The sequence below is a fragment of the Cyrtonyx montezumae genome, unplaced genomic scaffold (genome assembly GCF_038088225.1).
Source record: "Cyrtonyx montezumae isolate F1298 unplaced genomic scaffold, pur_monq_1.0 scaffold_6, whole genome shotgun sequence".
NCBI lineage: Eukaryota > Metazoa > Chordata > Aves > Galliformes > Odontophoridae > Cyrtonyx > Cyrtonyx montezumae.
The window spans coordinates 11,399,672-11,413,231 of NW_027072067.1; the positions used below are offsets into that span (position 1 = coordinate 11,399,672).

At 45.4% G+C, this 13,560-nt stretch overlaps 2 protein-coding genes across 2 annotated transcripts; one reads left to right on the forward strand and one right to left on the reverse strand.

Moving 5' to 3' along the window:
• Nucleotides 1–280: 280 nt before the first annotated feature.
• Nucleotides 281–5,482, reverse strand: PDHB (pyruvate dehydrogenase E1 subunit beta). The gene is made up of 9 exons (XM_065749878.1): nt 5,369–5,482; nt 5,149–5,256; nt 5,018–5,080; nt 4,904–4,939; nt 4,529–4,814; nt 3,602–3,712; nt 2,908–2,999; nt 2,292–2,433; nt 281–1,917 (listed from the first exon to the last, which is right to left on the reverse strand). Exons 1-9 carry the CDS (start codon nt 5,462–5,464, stop codon nt 1,772–1,774), a joined length of 1,080 nt encoding a protein of 359 aa, XP_065605950.1. The 5' UTR covers nt 5,465–5,482; the 3' UTR covers nt 281–1,771.
• A 239-nt stretch (nt 5,483–5,721) lies between these two features.
• Nucleotides 5,722–13,510, forward strand: KCTD6 (potassium channel tetramerization domain containing 6). Its single transcript, XM_065749882.1, has 3 exons — nt 5,722–5,977; nt 10,841–10,948; nt 12,099–13,510. The coding sequence occupies exons 2-3, from the start codon at nt 10,922–10,924 to the stop codon at nt 12,783–12,785; spliced, it is 714 nt and encodes a 237-aa protein (XP_065605954.1). The 5' UTR covers nt 5,722–5,977; nt 10,841–10,921; the 3' UTR covers nt 12,786–13,510.
• Nucleotides 13,511–13,560: the final 50 nt, after the last annotated feature.

Below are 13,560 nucleotides of genomic sequence, written 5' to 3' on the forward strand. Positions count from 1 at the left end.
TGTAACTCATTTAACTTGTTGCATTAAATCAGCATATTTTTGAGATAATCCAAAGCCAACCTACAACACAACCTGTAAAACATACAGCACAGGTGAGGGAACTGGAGAATTAGATCTTATTCCCACCATTTTTGCTGATGGACTGGAAATACTGACTCGAACCTGTTCAAATGGACATCTGACCTGCAACTCTTAGAAAGTGTTTTTAATGAGGAAATAGTTGAACTGGGAGTTAATAGGGCACTGGGATTATTCATGATTTAGTTAAATGGAAAGTTACTTCAAGTTAATTTTACAGCTTTATTGAAAGATCCTTTTTTGATTTGATTAAAACCTTAAACAAATTGCACTTTAAAGGATTATAGATAATCCATTTTTTAAATTCAAGTACATCAGTGTTTGTTACTATGCAGAGAATGTCTGTACAGTTTCATGTAACCTGTGATATTCAGTCATTTCTATTAAAACGTTAATGGAGTTCCTCCAGCAGCGTGGTGGTGGATGTATTCAGCTAGGATTCTGCCTGCAAGCCAGACTTCTACGACTCTAGTGGCACTTCTATACCAGGAAATAGCCTGAAAGGTATTCCTGTCCTGTAACTGAAGTAGGACCTGAGCCCTTGTGTCTACTTCAGAGAGGTAAGTATCTGCTCTTAAACAGTTTGTTGGAAAGGCGCCTCTTTGTGGCTGTAGAGCAAGCCCTGCTGCACCAACTTCTGCAGGCAGACTGTCTTTGCCAGGGCAGTAACAGAAGCTGCTGAACAAAAAGCAAAGCCTCTGTCAGGAAGATCTCCTTAGCTAACCCAGGTACGTGGTTGCAGCAAAGGCTGGCTCAGCTGTTGCCCAGCTCCTCAAACACACCCAACTACTGCTTTTGAATAAATAGTTTATTACCTTACCCAGGTCTGAATAAAGGAACTGGGTATTTTTGCCTGTAAGAACTATAGTTTGAGCATACCACTGTTAAGCCTCCATGGCAAGTTTAAAAAACAAGCAAACAAACAAAAAAAAGGGCACAAAACCATACATAAAAACAAAACATCTGACCAGGTTGGTTTTTTTTTTATCACTGTACATGACAGCTGGCATAGAAAATGCATGTGAGAGCTAGTAAAGAATAAATAGGTATTATTTCCCATCAAATACTGAAGAAGATCAGGATCTTAAACTCTTGTGCAGCTTTCTTGTATGATCAGAGTACTCTTTGAAGAAAGCACAGGAGCCATCTCTTTAACTCATGCTACAGGCTTCCAAAGCCATTTATACAGATATTTGCACTTAAGGTGTTGAATTAAAAAGCAAGGCTTCACTCAACTCTGGTTTTTATCACTTCAGTAAGCCTTGCAAATGTAGGCTCCTGGAGAGCTGTGCAGCATCCTCGGACTACACTCAGGGTGGCCCTCGTTACCACTGCTGTTCTGCTCTCAACCACCATCACTGTCAGTTTAGCACAGCTATTCTGATAATTACATGACAAGCAGACATGGAAGACTTCTTCCCTCTGAATTAAAAACATATGGAGAGATCCTAACCCCCCTGCACTGCTGAAGTACAAGCTAACTTAACAGACAAGCATTACCACACGGTTACTTAAATGAAGTGGCTTAGAGGGAAACCCCATTAGATCCCATTGCAGCCATATAAATATTCTGGGAGATCGCTGTACTTAACTGTACAAAAGTTAATGTAGCTATACAACAAACTTATGCATACGGGTTGCCCTACACCATTAATACTTTTTAAAGCTGGACTTTAGAACATATATTTACAACTTAGATATTCAAAGTTTTCTTCACTGCAAATATTATGTCCTTCACTTGAGGTATGCAGTTATCTTCTAGAATTTTTGCATAAGGCATAGGAACATCTGCTCCTGTGACACGCACAGCTGGAGCATCCAAGTAGTTGAAGGCAGATCCTGAAAGAGAAAACAGTTGTCAGGTTGCTGCACAATTTGGTTTTCTCTCAATTCAGTTTCTCACTCTTAACATGCCTCCAATTACATTTTTCCTGGAGTACCAGAGACAGCTGTTCCTGGTTGTCCAAACTGTAGTGCATGATGATAAACAAGTTACCATCTTGCTTCTCAGTCAGGTTCCTGGGATAAGCATTACACAACAAAACCACCTGGATCGACCATTTGAACATCTCTAGAGCAAGACAGCTATTAAGCTCCACAGATACAGGACTTGTATCTGTGGAGCTTAATAATAATGTGAAGTTTGCTGTCATCTGGCTTTATCAGGAAGTGATCAGGATTTAAACGAGTGTGCAGAATGCAGAAGTCAGTACCTTCCATGATCCTGGCGCAGATTTCAGATCCTACTCCAAACTGTGGCCAACCTCCTTCCACAGTTACAAGATGGTTTGTCTTCGCAACACTGGCTTCCACCGTTTCAATATCCATTGGTCTAATGGTACGCAGATTTATAACCTTGAAAAAAGGCACCGAGTGAGTTTTGCTGTGATGCAATCCTGACACTTACTGCTGCTTGGGCACAGTATCTTTTACCTATTTTACTTTCATCTTTTACCTATATTACTTTCATCTATTCTGACTTTGATGGTAAGACTTAAAGTCAGTGAAATTACTTTTTATCCTAACAGATGGTGCAGAATGTTTTTTTGGTGGCTTCTGAAAAATGCTTGATGATTCTTGCTATATATAACTGTGCTGCTACATACCATCATTGTTCCACTTACTGCACAGGTAGATCAGTCTGAAAATCTTCAGTAGTTCTGACTTAGTGATGAAAAGGTCAAACACAGATACACAAGTATGCTGACGTTTAGGGCACTTATAAAAGCTTGTAGGTTATAAATTGACATTTTAGAGCCTGAACAAAGTGACCCTCTCTGCCTTCGTCCTAGTACAGGGAGAGAGAAAAGCAACAGAAACTCCACACACCTCACACTCAACACCTTCTTTGGCCAGGACAGAAGCTGCTTCCAAACAGTGCCCAACAGGTCTAGAGTGTGCCACTAATGTAACATGAGTTCCTGGATCAGAAATGAGTATTAAAAAAGAAACAAGTCCAGAAAAAAACCCCACAAAAAAAAAAAACAAACCCCCCCCCCCACACACAAGCATTTTTCTTGGGCTCTTTTGTAGGTGGCATTAGTATTCTCTTGCAAATTTAAGTTCCTTACATTTATTTGAAATGCTAAGGGTTCTACACCCATGAAGGGTGGCAGCAGGACTACGTGAAGACAAGCAATCTTTTAATTCAGAGATCTAAATAACGTTTTTAATACTCTTCAAATTGTCCCTTTCGTGTACTCATGTTATACAGTGGTAAATTGTAACTTTTCAGCCTGTTAATAATGATCTCTTCTGCATTTTTTACTAAAAATGCATAGTAACGTGAGGAGAATTTTCTTGCACATCACCTACATCATCCCTAGATTAAGAAAAATCTTTCAGAAAGATACAGTTTTAAGTGAGATATAGGGAACAAAACAACTGAGTACAATACAGGAGAAATAGTATTTTAGCATTTAACACTTTAAATATGTTCCTGTGCCCAAGAGAGCAGTATTCTGAATAGCTAAGAGTCCGCAGGCAGCTCAGTAAAGTAAGGATGCATAAGTTCTCAGCTTACCTTCCCTTTCTATTTTGGCCTTTCCAATCGGAACAACAAAATCCTTTGACTGTGCCTGTTCAGACATCTCAAAGGGAACACCATACAGTAGTTCATTTTCCAGCATCACAACTAGAACAAAACATACTCGGATTAATTTGTACTTATGATTAACAGTACTGCAGCAGAATATTTGTGAAAGCAATACAAAAAATTAATGATCAGTCAACTTCACTACTTAGTTACTTTAAATATTGTCTCAAATTCATCTTAAACATGATCAGGTATATGACAGCAATATAATTTTACACAAGATTTAAAGCCCTTCATATGATTTTTCCTTTGAAAAAAATAAAAGCACATAACCTAATAAAGAAAGGAGAAAAATATGAGTTGAGAAGCCCGTGCTGACAAAGGTAACTGACTTAAAAAGCTTCTGTAAAATTTGAGCCTGTGTACTCATCTCTAAAAGTAGATCAAGGGAAAGGTTGTGTCTAAGAAGTGTTTCTGTAGAAATGCCTGCTGCAGAAAAGTCTCGTTTTGCGTGTGTGCTCATGAAAAAGAAAGATGAAAGTTGCCCTGATTTGGTTAATGGGATTCTGAATTTATCCTCTAAGCTTCACAATCTCTAAAAATGAATTCCTTTGTACTGTATCTGCAGGAACTTCTCCTGACTCATCTCCATCCCTTTTAATGCCATTACAATGGGTTCATAAATACATCTTTTAAAGCTTGTAGACCTAGCATCTAAATGGGTACCTGGAAGCAGGTCGGAACAGCACAGCATTAGTCTGCTGCTAGCAGGTCACGTGACCATAAGGGGAAAACAGTTAAGGTGCACTGGTGCTGATAACTTAAGTGGTGAATAATCTTTTTATTTTGTTATACATGGCAAGCACATTCTGCAGGAACGGGAGCTAAATACTGCTGTGATCTGACTGTGCTCACCTGGATTATCGTCCCGGATCGACGCCTTCAGCAGCCCTTTAGCATCTTCAGAGCTCCAGGGACTAACAACTTTCAGTCCCGGGCAGTGCCCGTACCAGGCAGCGAAGCACTGCGAGTGCTGTGCAGCAACTCCAGCTGAGGCACCGTTGGGGCCGCGGAAGACAATGGGGACGGGGATGGCTCCTGCAGACATGTAGCAGGTCTTGGCAGCAGAGTTGATAACCTGGTCGATCGCTTGCATGGAGAAGTTGAACGTCATGAATTCACACACCGGCCTCAACCCCGCCTATCAAAGTTGATCACACACATATTATGTTTTAAAGTAAAAACAGTTCGTTTTGTATTTCAGTTCAGAAGGAAGGAGGGTGTACTGACCATTGCAGCACCAACGGCGATTCCCGTGAAGCCCATCTGGAAGAGGAGCAAACAGAGCATGAGCACCAGAGCACAGCCCACGGGCAGCCCCGCGCGGTGAGCCCCGCGCCGTACCTCGGAGATGGGGGTGTCGATGATCCTCTTGTCCCCGTACTTCTTCCAGAGCCCCCTGGAGATCTGCGGAGCACAGCGGCGTCAGGACCCGCAAAGCCCCCGGCCTGGCCCGGCAGCGGCCGCCCCTTTACCTTGTAGGCACCGTCGTACTGGGCCACCTCCTCGCCCAGCAGGAACACGCGCTCGTCCCGCTCCAGCTCCTCGTCCAGCGCCTGGTTCAGCGCGTCCCGCACCGTCACCTGCGGGACAGCGGCAGCCGGGCAGGGCGGGGCGGGCGTCGCTCAGAGCACCGGCCCCGCCCGCAGGGATGAACCCCTCGCCCCCGTTCCTCCCCCCACTCCCGGCCGCTACCTGGATGGCGGCGGGCGCGGACAGGCGGAGGCCCCTGCGCGGCGGGAGGAGGCGGCCTCGCGGAACCAGCAGCCGCAGCGCTCCCGCCGCCGCCATCTTGGCCGTGTCCTCTAGCGCCGGGCAGCGGCCCGGCCCCCGGCGCTTCCTCGGCCCCGCCCCGAACTCTCGCGAGAATTCGTGCCGGCAGCCAGCGCGCTTTTAATGCGTCATTTCTGGTCTCCCACTGTGGTAGTGGCGGCGGCCGAGCCCTTCGTGCGGGGCCGAGCCGCGCTCAGGGGCGGGTGTATGGCCCGAGCTCGTGCGCGCCCACCGCGGCTTCGCCCCCTGCCGCCGGAGCCGCCCGCATCGCCCCCTGCCCCCATCTCTCCGCTTCGGTGACGCAGCGGCCCGGCGCGGAGGCGCAGGGCGGAGCTAGGTCCGTCTACCGGCGGCCCTGAGGTGAAAGGAGGCGGCTTCCCTCCCTCACCCGACTGGAGCGGGCGGGGAGACGGGGAGGGGATGGTGTGAGACCCCGCCCCCGCTCCTCCCCTCCCGCGGCGGCTGCTTTGCTCCCGGTTCAGACGTTCCCCATCCTCGCCGGGCTCTGCCTCAGCGCCGGGAGCTGCGCCTGTGAGTTCGGGGCGGGCTGCGCCATGCTGCTCTTCTGGGGGAGAACGCGGGGCTGCGAACGGCCGCAGCCTGCCTTGGGCGGGGGGAAAGCGGGGCCGGGCCCCCTGTGGGACTGCGGGCTGCCCGGGTTCGGTTTGGGATTCTGTGGGAGGGCGGCAGGTGCGGGGCCCGGCCCTCAGCTCGGGCTGTGTGGGGCGGGGTGCTGCCCCTGGGGACGGCAGCTCCTGCTGCTCCCTGGTGCAGGAGGGTCGGGCTGGGGCCAGGGGCGGTATCCGGGCGCTGGGTACTTGGGGGCAGTGGGTGGAACAGTGTAGTCGTGTCCAGCATCCTTGCTGAATCATTGTGATCTCAGGGCGAGATTTCCTACTGTGTGCTCCTCTGGGATGGAAGGCGGCTGTTCCCAGCTCCTCCTGTGGGCCTGGGCATCGAGGGGAGGATTTTTGTTGCCATCTTGCTTGGTTCCTGTGCCAGCCCTGTTGGATGCACAGAATGCTCCTGACGCCTGCTTTTATCCAGCACTGCTTGAAGATGTTTCTCCATGCACACAGCTACCTGCTAGTGCCATGGAACAAGATACGTGGGTCAAACCCAACTATTGGCACTGTGCAGAGTGTCTGGGTGGCTCCAGCAGTGCAGGGCCAGCAGGCGCAGAGCAGGTGTAGTTGCAGTCAGTGGGCTCCTGCGTCAGGAGGAGTCAAATGGCGATGTGGGATTTTCAAGCATCCGGCAGACAGATGGACAGTTTAGAACCCAGACCCGAAGTAGAATGTCATAGAGCTCCTCAGGTGTGGGAAAGAAACTTTCAGAGTTTGGAATTCAGAGTGAAGCAATTAGGCATAAAGGAGTGAGAATGCTGAGTGGCTGCTGTATTTTGCTCTCATGCCTGAGGTGAAAACTGAAGTATTAACCAAAATAACAGTGAGAGTAAGGAGAAGTTGTGTTCTAATAAACTGTGTTAATCACTGTAAACTTGACATGTGTAGGTGAGGGATTCATCCTTTAGCAATGCCAAGCTGCAGTATTACCAGAAGTTTTGGTAACCATTTGTTTCCATACCACAGCTCTTTGCTTGGGGTTGCTCACCACTGTGTGGCCTTGGGTTTGCTCTGCAGACTATTGCCTTGCTCTGCAGTTCTGTGGAGGACAGTCATTAATTACACTAGCTAAGTTACTGTCAGTTCAGGTGAGTCACTGGTAATGATTTACAATAAAAACTTGCCTTCAGATTTCAAGACTGGTTCAGAATTAGAGAGGTTGCCCATTTACAGTGTAGCTGCTGAGAGCAGGGGTTTCATTTTCTCATCTTGGAGATCCAAATGTCAGAGGAAGTGAGCTCAATAAGTGGAAGAATAGCTTGAACCACAGGTATTTATCTGTGTAAATACCAGACTACCTCATTAGAAATCCTGTCAACTTTGTATTGACCTTGAAGTCTTCAGTACCTATTGGGGTTAAACACTTTGTGTAGACAGTAAACAGTTTATATCCTTCACTTTGAGAAAGGTAGCTGAAAAACATTCAGAGCAGATCTGGTGGTTCATGCCTTTTGACTTGTGACTGCTCAGGGCGGTTCTGTGCCTCCTTGGTATGACTGTATAGGATGGTACAAGCAATGTGGTTTTGTCCAGGTGCAGTGTGTGTAGTCTTCGGCCTTGGCCAAGTGTGATGTACACGATCCCATCAGTGAAAACATTTGGCAGTGCTGCTGGTGTCCCCTGACTCTGTCCTGGATGTGTGTGAGTCTGTCTACAGGTGCAAACATTCAGCTGGCTCTCATTTTCTTTCCTTGAATTTTAGCTTGCAAAATGGTTGCATGTTAGTAGCAACCTGGGAGAAGCCCTGCTGTAGGTAATGGGACTACCTGTTGCAGTAACGTTGCTAGTAAATAGCCTTGTAATCCTCTGAGTCATAAAATATTAAGTAAGAGCAAGTGTTTTATAAATGCAGGTATCCAATTTGGTGAATTATTACAAAATGATGACTTTGGTGTTTTTCTTCGAAGGTACTTGTCTCGTTGTTCCTTCCGAGTTCCGGATGTACTTGTGCTATGATAACTGTGTTAATGCTGTAGATTTTCTCCCTGCTGACAGGAAAAGCTTGGTGAAAGTAGGACTGGATGTGATGCTGTCAGTGTGCTTGTGCTCTCACCAGAGAATGATGCCCTGTTTGGCTTAAATGGCATCAGCAGTTGGTCTGGCTGCAAATTGCTTTAGGTGAGCATTTCTTATGGCCATTAAGGGCAGTTTGTCTTGGGATGCATCTGCGTGTCATCTGTTCTTTTCTGCCTGGACACAAGTAGTTATGCTGGTGAGGTTCTGTACCTGGGTGACGTACATTGTGCATCATGGACTGGAGCTGGCTTGAAGCTGTCTGTCCTGGGGTACAGATGGAGTGACACCCCTGTGTCACCAACTTCCATTCAGGAAGAATTTGGAGCATTATTAAAAAGCAGATGGTGAAGGGCCTGTTTCCCCACCCTTGTTATGATGTGGTTTGCTAGTCCTTATCTCACGTTGTACCTGAACAGAGCTGTTTGTGCCTTTGAAGTTGTCTGGAAATGCAGCGCAGCCAGGCTGGCAAGGGGAGCAGCAGCTAGCTGCTGTCACATGCAGGTGGAGCTTTGGGATGGCCTCGTAGTGTCTGTGTGCACTGCCTCTCACTGCACTGCGAGCTTTGCTGGGTCTGTGTAGGAGTCTGGACTCTTACACAAAGGTCAGTAAGACTTCTTGCTGCCACTTCTGCTTTGAGGGCTGGGTTTGTTTCAGCTAATTACTCTCGTAAATTATTCACTGTGCTGCTACATAGCAGTGCTGCAATCAAAGATGAGTTCATGCTGTCATATGGACAGACAATGTAATCTGTTTCTTCCCCTGAACAGGCATGGGAGGGGATGTCTAGATTAATCTGTACTGAGGGCTTAGATGTTGGCCAGAATAACAAAGTATTCCATGTGTTTAAGTAACTGATGGACATGTGACCATCTTTGAAATATTCTGAGTGTGAAGATCTAGTTGTTTATAAAAAAAAAAAAAATCTGTGGATCTGTTCTATTGTGGTTGCTGGTGAAATTTCTGGCCAGCTACATTATCTCATCTTCAAGGATGAAATAATTGCAGGGATTGTTTTCCTTGCATGTCAGAAACCTAGGCTGTCCCTCCAGTGGTTTTAGTGCACCTGCATGCTGTACTTGGGCATGGGGATAGCTGCAAGGACCCATTCCTTGAAGGGAAAACCACAAAACTACTGGAATTGAAAGGGTCTGAGCTATTGATAAAAGTTGATGAGCTGTACTTGACTGACAATTCAAAACAGAGAAAACCTGAAGGACTTCACTTCTTGATCTGTCAGCTTTTAAAAGAAATAATTACACGTTGGCAAAAGAGCTCACATTCCAGGTTTATCTGCTGTTAGGGGGTGTGTGATTTTAATGTGCTTTCTCCAGGTATGCTGCATCCCTCATTTGTGGAAGTAAGAGCCTGGTATGACTAGTTCTGTATCTTAATTCCTTAGGCTTCTGTCATCTGACCTCACAATTTTCATACAGGAATTTTATGTTTTCTTCTCTTAATACATTTCAGGTCCCACTGAGGCTGTGTTCATGCAGCTGACCCCCATGGCCTGGCTTCAGCTTTGGGCAGGGAGCAGAGCCTGGAAAAGGATCTGCTGTGTAGCTCTGTGGTGAATGATACCAATCTTGTTTGCTAGGAATGAGAAGGAAGACTCTTCTTTTATTTTTTTTATTTTTGGCTGGGAATTAGCTGTGAACTGCTGGGTGTTTGAGAAAGCAGGACTTGGTCTTGGCTAAATCTTCTGGCTCCTGTTAGCTGGGTGACCGTGCATTGAAGTTTGCTAGTACTGAGGCTGGGAGCAGTAGCTGTGTTGTCTTTAAGATGTAAAAATAAACAAAACTGTGAAGCTGCACCCTACTTAAAACAGGCTGACCTAAATTTGCAGCAGTTGTAACAGAGATGCAGATTCTGGGTAGGGAATACAAGCTTGCTGATGGCTGCCTTCTTCATCCATGCATCATTGGACACGGGCAGCAGGGCACCATTGGAAGGTGTCAGGGGTCACTCATGCTTTTTTCCACTCGGGTTGCATAAGCCAGGCTGTGGCTTTGTGGAGGCACAGGCTTGTGTGGAGCCAGTGCCCTTGTTATGCAAGCCAGTGGTTCTGTGTCTTCTGGGAAGTAGGAGCGTGGTCTGCTCCTCACATTGCTTTTGTTGGAGCACTGTTGGAAGAATGTTTGTCGTCCTCTTGCTCATCCCTGAAGAGGTCTCCTCTGAGAGTGCAAACGTGTCAGTGAAATCTGTTCGTGCTCTTCCTTTGTAGATTAATGTTCTTGTTACCAATTGTAGTTCTCCACTACTGAATTATTAACTCCTCGGTGAGAATTCTTTTTCCTGCTGTTCATTGACTTTTGTGCTTGATTTATTCTTCTGCACAGTTTGAAACTCGAGCACGGGAAGTTTGACTGATGTTAATGGATTGTGCATGTTTCCTCAGTGGGGAATAAATAAACTTTTTTAATTGTGAAAAGGACAGCTGTCTCTCAATGTACTCACAGTTTTCCTGGTGAAAAGTAGTCTGTAAGCAGAAGGTATCCTCAAAGGCACGTCGCTGCTATTTAACAAGTCTGGGGTGGTCAGAACAGCCAGCACTGTGCTCACCTGTGTGCTCTGGGGGCAGTGCTGTGGGTTGTGTGGAGGGAGATGCAGGGAGAGGCTCGTTCATAGGTTCTTCTGCTAATGTTGTCCTGGCAGAAAGCCTGCTTCTGATTAGACAGCATTCCCTTTGCTTGTTCTCGTAGGTGCTTACAGTCTGCCATGCTTTGTTCTTTGTTTTGTGTGCCTTTTCCTGCAGGGAGCTAATAGGAGGTGAACTGCGTATCCTTTCAATAACCTTCTGTTCAACTTGGAGTACTGCGGCTCAGCACCGGAACAGATGGATAATGGAGACTGGGGCTATATGGTAAGTGATCCCATGTAAATGTGTGTGTGCTGAGCAGCACAACTGAGCTTTCAAGACCTTGAGGTAAGAATCCTTGCTGGTCTGTCCTGTGTAAGTCCGGGTTTCAGCCATGTGAGAACAGGAGTTGTGCATGTAGTAACAGCTTGTTATGTTCTCCAGAGTGCTTCATTGCCTGCCCCATTTGTGGGGAGTGCTTGTGTTCATATATCCTAGCTAAAGTCAGCAAGAGCTTAACCATTTTCCTAACACACAAACACTAAAAATAGTTTGTGCTTCTTGCATATAATGTTAAGGACATTGTTGTCTTATTTATAAGGAAAAAATATTTTTCTGTTAAATCCTGTCTCCCACCAGACAAATGCATCTTAATTTTCCCCTCTTCTCATTCTCTAAACATTCTGCTGCCGTGCATATGTCGCTTTTTTTTCCCCTCTGTCTGGCCTTGGTCCTGATTGTTAGGATTGGTGGCCAGATGGGATTTATGTTGCTTTCTTCTTGCTTCCTCATGTACTATCTGGAAGCTGATGCACACTGGCTTGGTTATCTGCCCCCTCTTCTATGCAGCATGCTAATTTTCTAATAAATGCTTCTCCTGAGAATTAAAAGCTGGAAGGTTTTAGTTCTTTTGTTTTAATATTTCCTTTTAACTAGTGCATGGATTATTTTGATTGTGAGCTCTTCATCTTGTACCTAAACTTGTACTGTCTTCCTCTTCGGAGGAAGAAAAAGTCTTAAGACTTGTTCAGCTCATGTGCTGTTGTTCTTGAAGGAGCAACAGATATTGAAAGTGAGGAACACGGATGGACCTCATTCACATAAACTTGTTCTTCAGGAAATGTCTCTGATTTCATTTCCTCATCTGTAAAATATGAAAAAGACTTGTTCCTCAAGTGCAGAAGTGCCTTCTGTGACAGCTCTGCTGTTAAGGTTTCTAAAGCATTCTGGAAATGCGCTTTCTAAATGTTGTTGTCCTGTCTAGTTGTGCCAGGTTGCTAGGTGGCTTGGATTTGTTCAGGTTTAAACAGTGCTGAAAGACTTCAAATGGGAGAAGTGAGGTTCCTTCCAGAGCCACCAGTTCTCATATTTGCCATGCGTGTTGGTGACCCTTCTTGTCGTGGCTTGATAAACTCTGCGATTTCTCTCTTTGTAGATGACTGATCCAGTCACGCTAAATGTGGGTGGACACATGTACACGACATCCCTCACAACTCTAACGAGATATCCTGACTCAATGCTTGGGGCCATGTTCAGGGGAGACTTCCCCACTGCCAGGGACTCTCAGGGCAATTACTTCATTGACAGAGATGGACCACTTTTCCGTTATGTTCTTAACTTCCTAAGGACCTCAGAGCTAACTTTGCCACTGGACTTCAAGGAGTTTGACCTACTTCGGAAGGAAGCGGACTTCTATCAGATTGAACCGCTGATTCAGTGTCTGAATGACCCCAAGCCTCTGTATCCTGTGGATACCTTTGAGGAGGTGGTGGAGCTGTCCAGCACCCGCAAGCTGTCCAAGTACTCCAACCCGGTGGCTGTGATCATCACGCAGCTCACCATCACAACAAAAGTTCATTCATTACTGGAAGGCATTTCAAACCACTTCACGAAGTGGAATAAGCATATGATGGACACCAGGGACTGCCAGGTTTCCTTCACTTTTGGGCCATGCGATTACCACCAGGAAGTGTCACTCAGAGTCCATCTTATGGAGTACATCACAAAGCAAGGCTTCACGATCAGGAATACCAGAGTTCATCATATGAGCGAGCGTGCCAATGAAAACACAGTAGAGCACAACTGGACTTTTTGTAGACTGGCACGGAAAACAGATGACTGATTCTGACTCCACAGGAGCCATTTCAGTGATTAGTGACTTAATTGAACAGTAAAGCCAAGAGAGTCTGGATTTTGGCTAAAGCAACAATGTGGGCTTTTTTTTTTTAATATATATATATGAATATTTATTGTTTATCATTAAGGACTGGAGAAGTTTCATTCTCTAGCAGCTCTATCCTTTTGTCCTTTCCAGAATAAAAATGTGCATGTGCCTGTTCAGTCAAGACACCTTATTTGTTTGGAAGAGGGAGTCCGAAGAATTAGTACAGTAGGGTATTTTGTGTCATTAACACAATTCTGATGCAACTCAAAGTGCTAAAATTACCTCAGTTTAAATGGTTTCTAATCCATCTAATGCTATGCCACTGGGAGCAAGAACAAACAGAATTTAAGAGGCAGATGGCAAAAAGCTGCTATCACATAGACTAATTTAGCTTCTAAATCAATAAACAGTATTATAATATTCTAGGAAAACAAATCCCACCCTTTAAAAGTACTTGATAAGTACAGTTTCTTACAGTTATGACAACTGTTTCTTTCTATGCATATAAATCAAGCAACCAAATACTATCTGTAGCCATGGAAATATGATTAGAAATATTTATATTGGACTCTGAATGCAAAATGTCCCTCTGGTAGAATTCATATTTTTTAATGCCTGGTGCAATATTATTCCCAAATGTAATGCCTGCCAGCAAGAAGCTAATAAAAATGTGAAATATAGAATATTATTTTGTATTTTTTGTCTTTTAGAACTCTAATACTTAATAAAACCC

Bases quoted from the DNA above. Each gene is read 5' to 3' on its own strand.
- PDHB (XM_065749878.1), bottom strand. From the start codon at position 5,464: ATGGCGGCGGCGGGAGCGCTGCGGCTGCTGGTTCCGCGAGGCCGCCTC. The intron at 5,257-5,368 runs GTAGCGGCCGGG...GCTGTCCCGCAG, and splicing joins CCGCGCCCGCCGCCATCCAG to GTGACGGTGCGGGACGCGCT. The intron at 4,940-5,017 runs GTACGGCGCGGG...CTCCTCTTCCAG, and splicing joins TCGACACCCCCATCTCCGAG to ATGGGCTTCACGGGAATCGC.
- KCTD6 (XM_065749882.1), top strand. From the start codon at position 10,922: ATGGATAATGGAGACTGGGGCTATATG. The intron at 10,949-12,098 runs GTAAGTGATCCC...CTCTCTTTGTAG, and splicing joins ATGGAGACTGGGGCTATATG to ATGACTGATCCAGTCACGCT.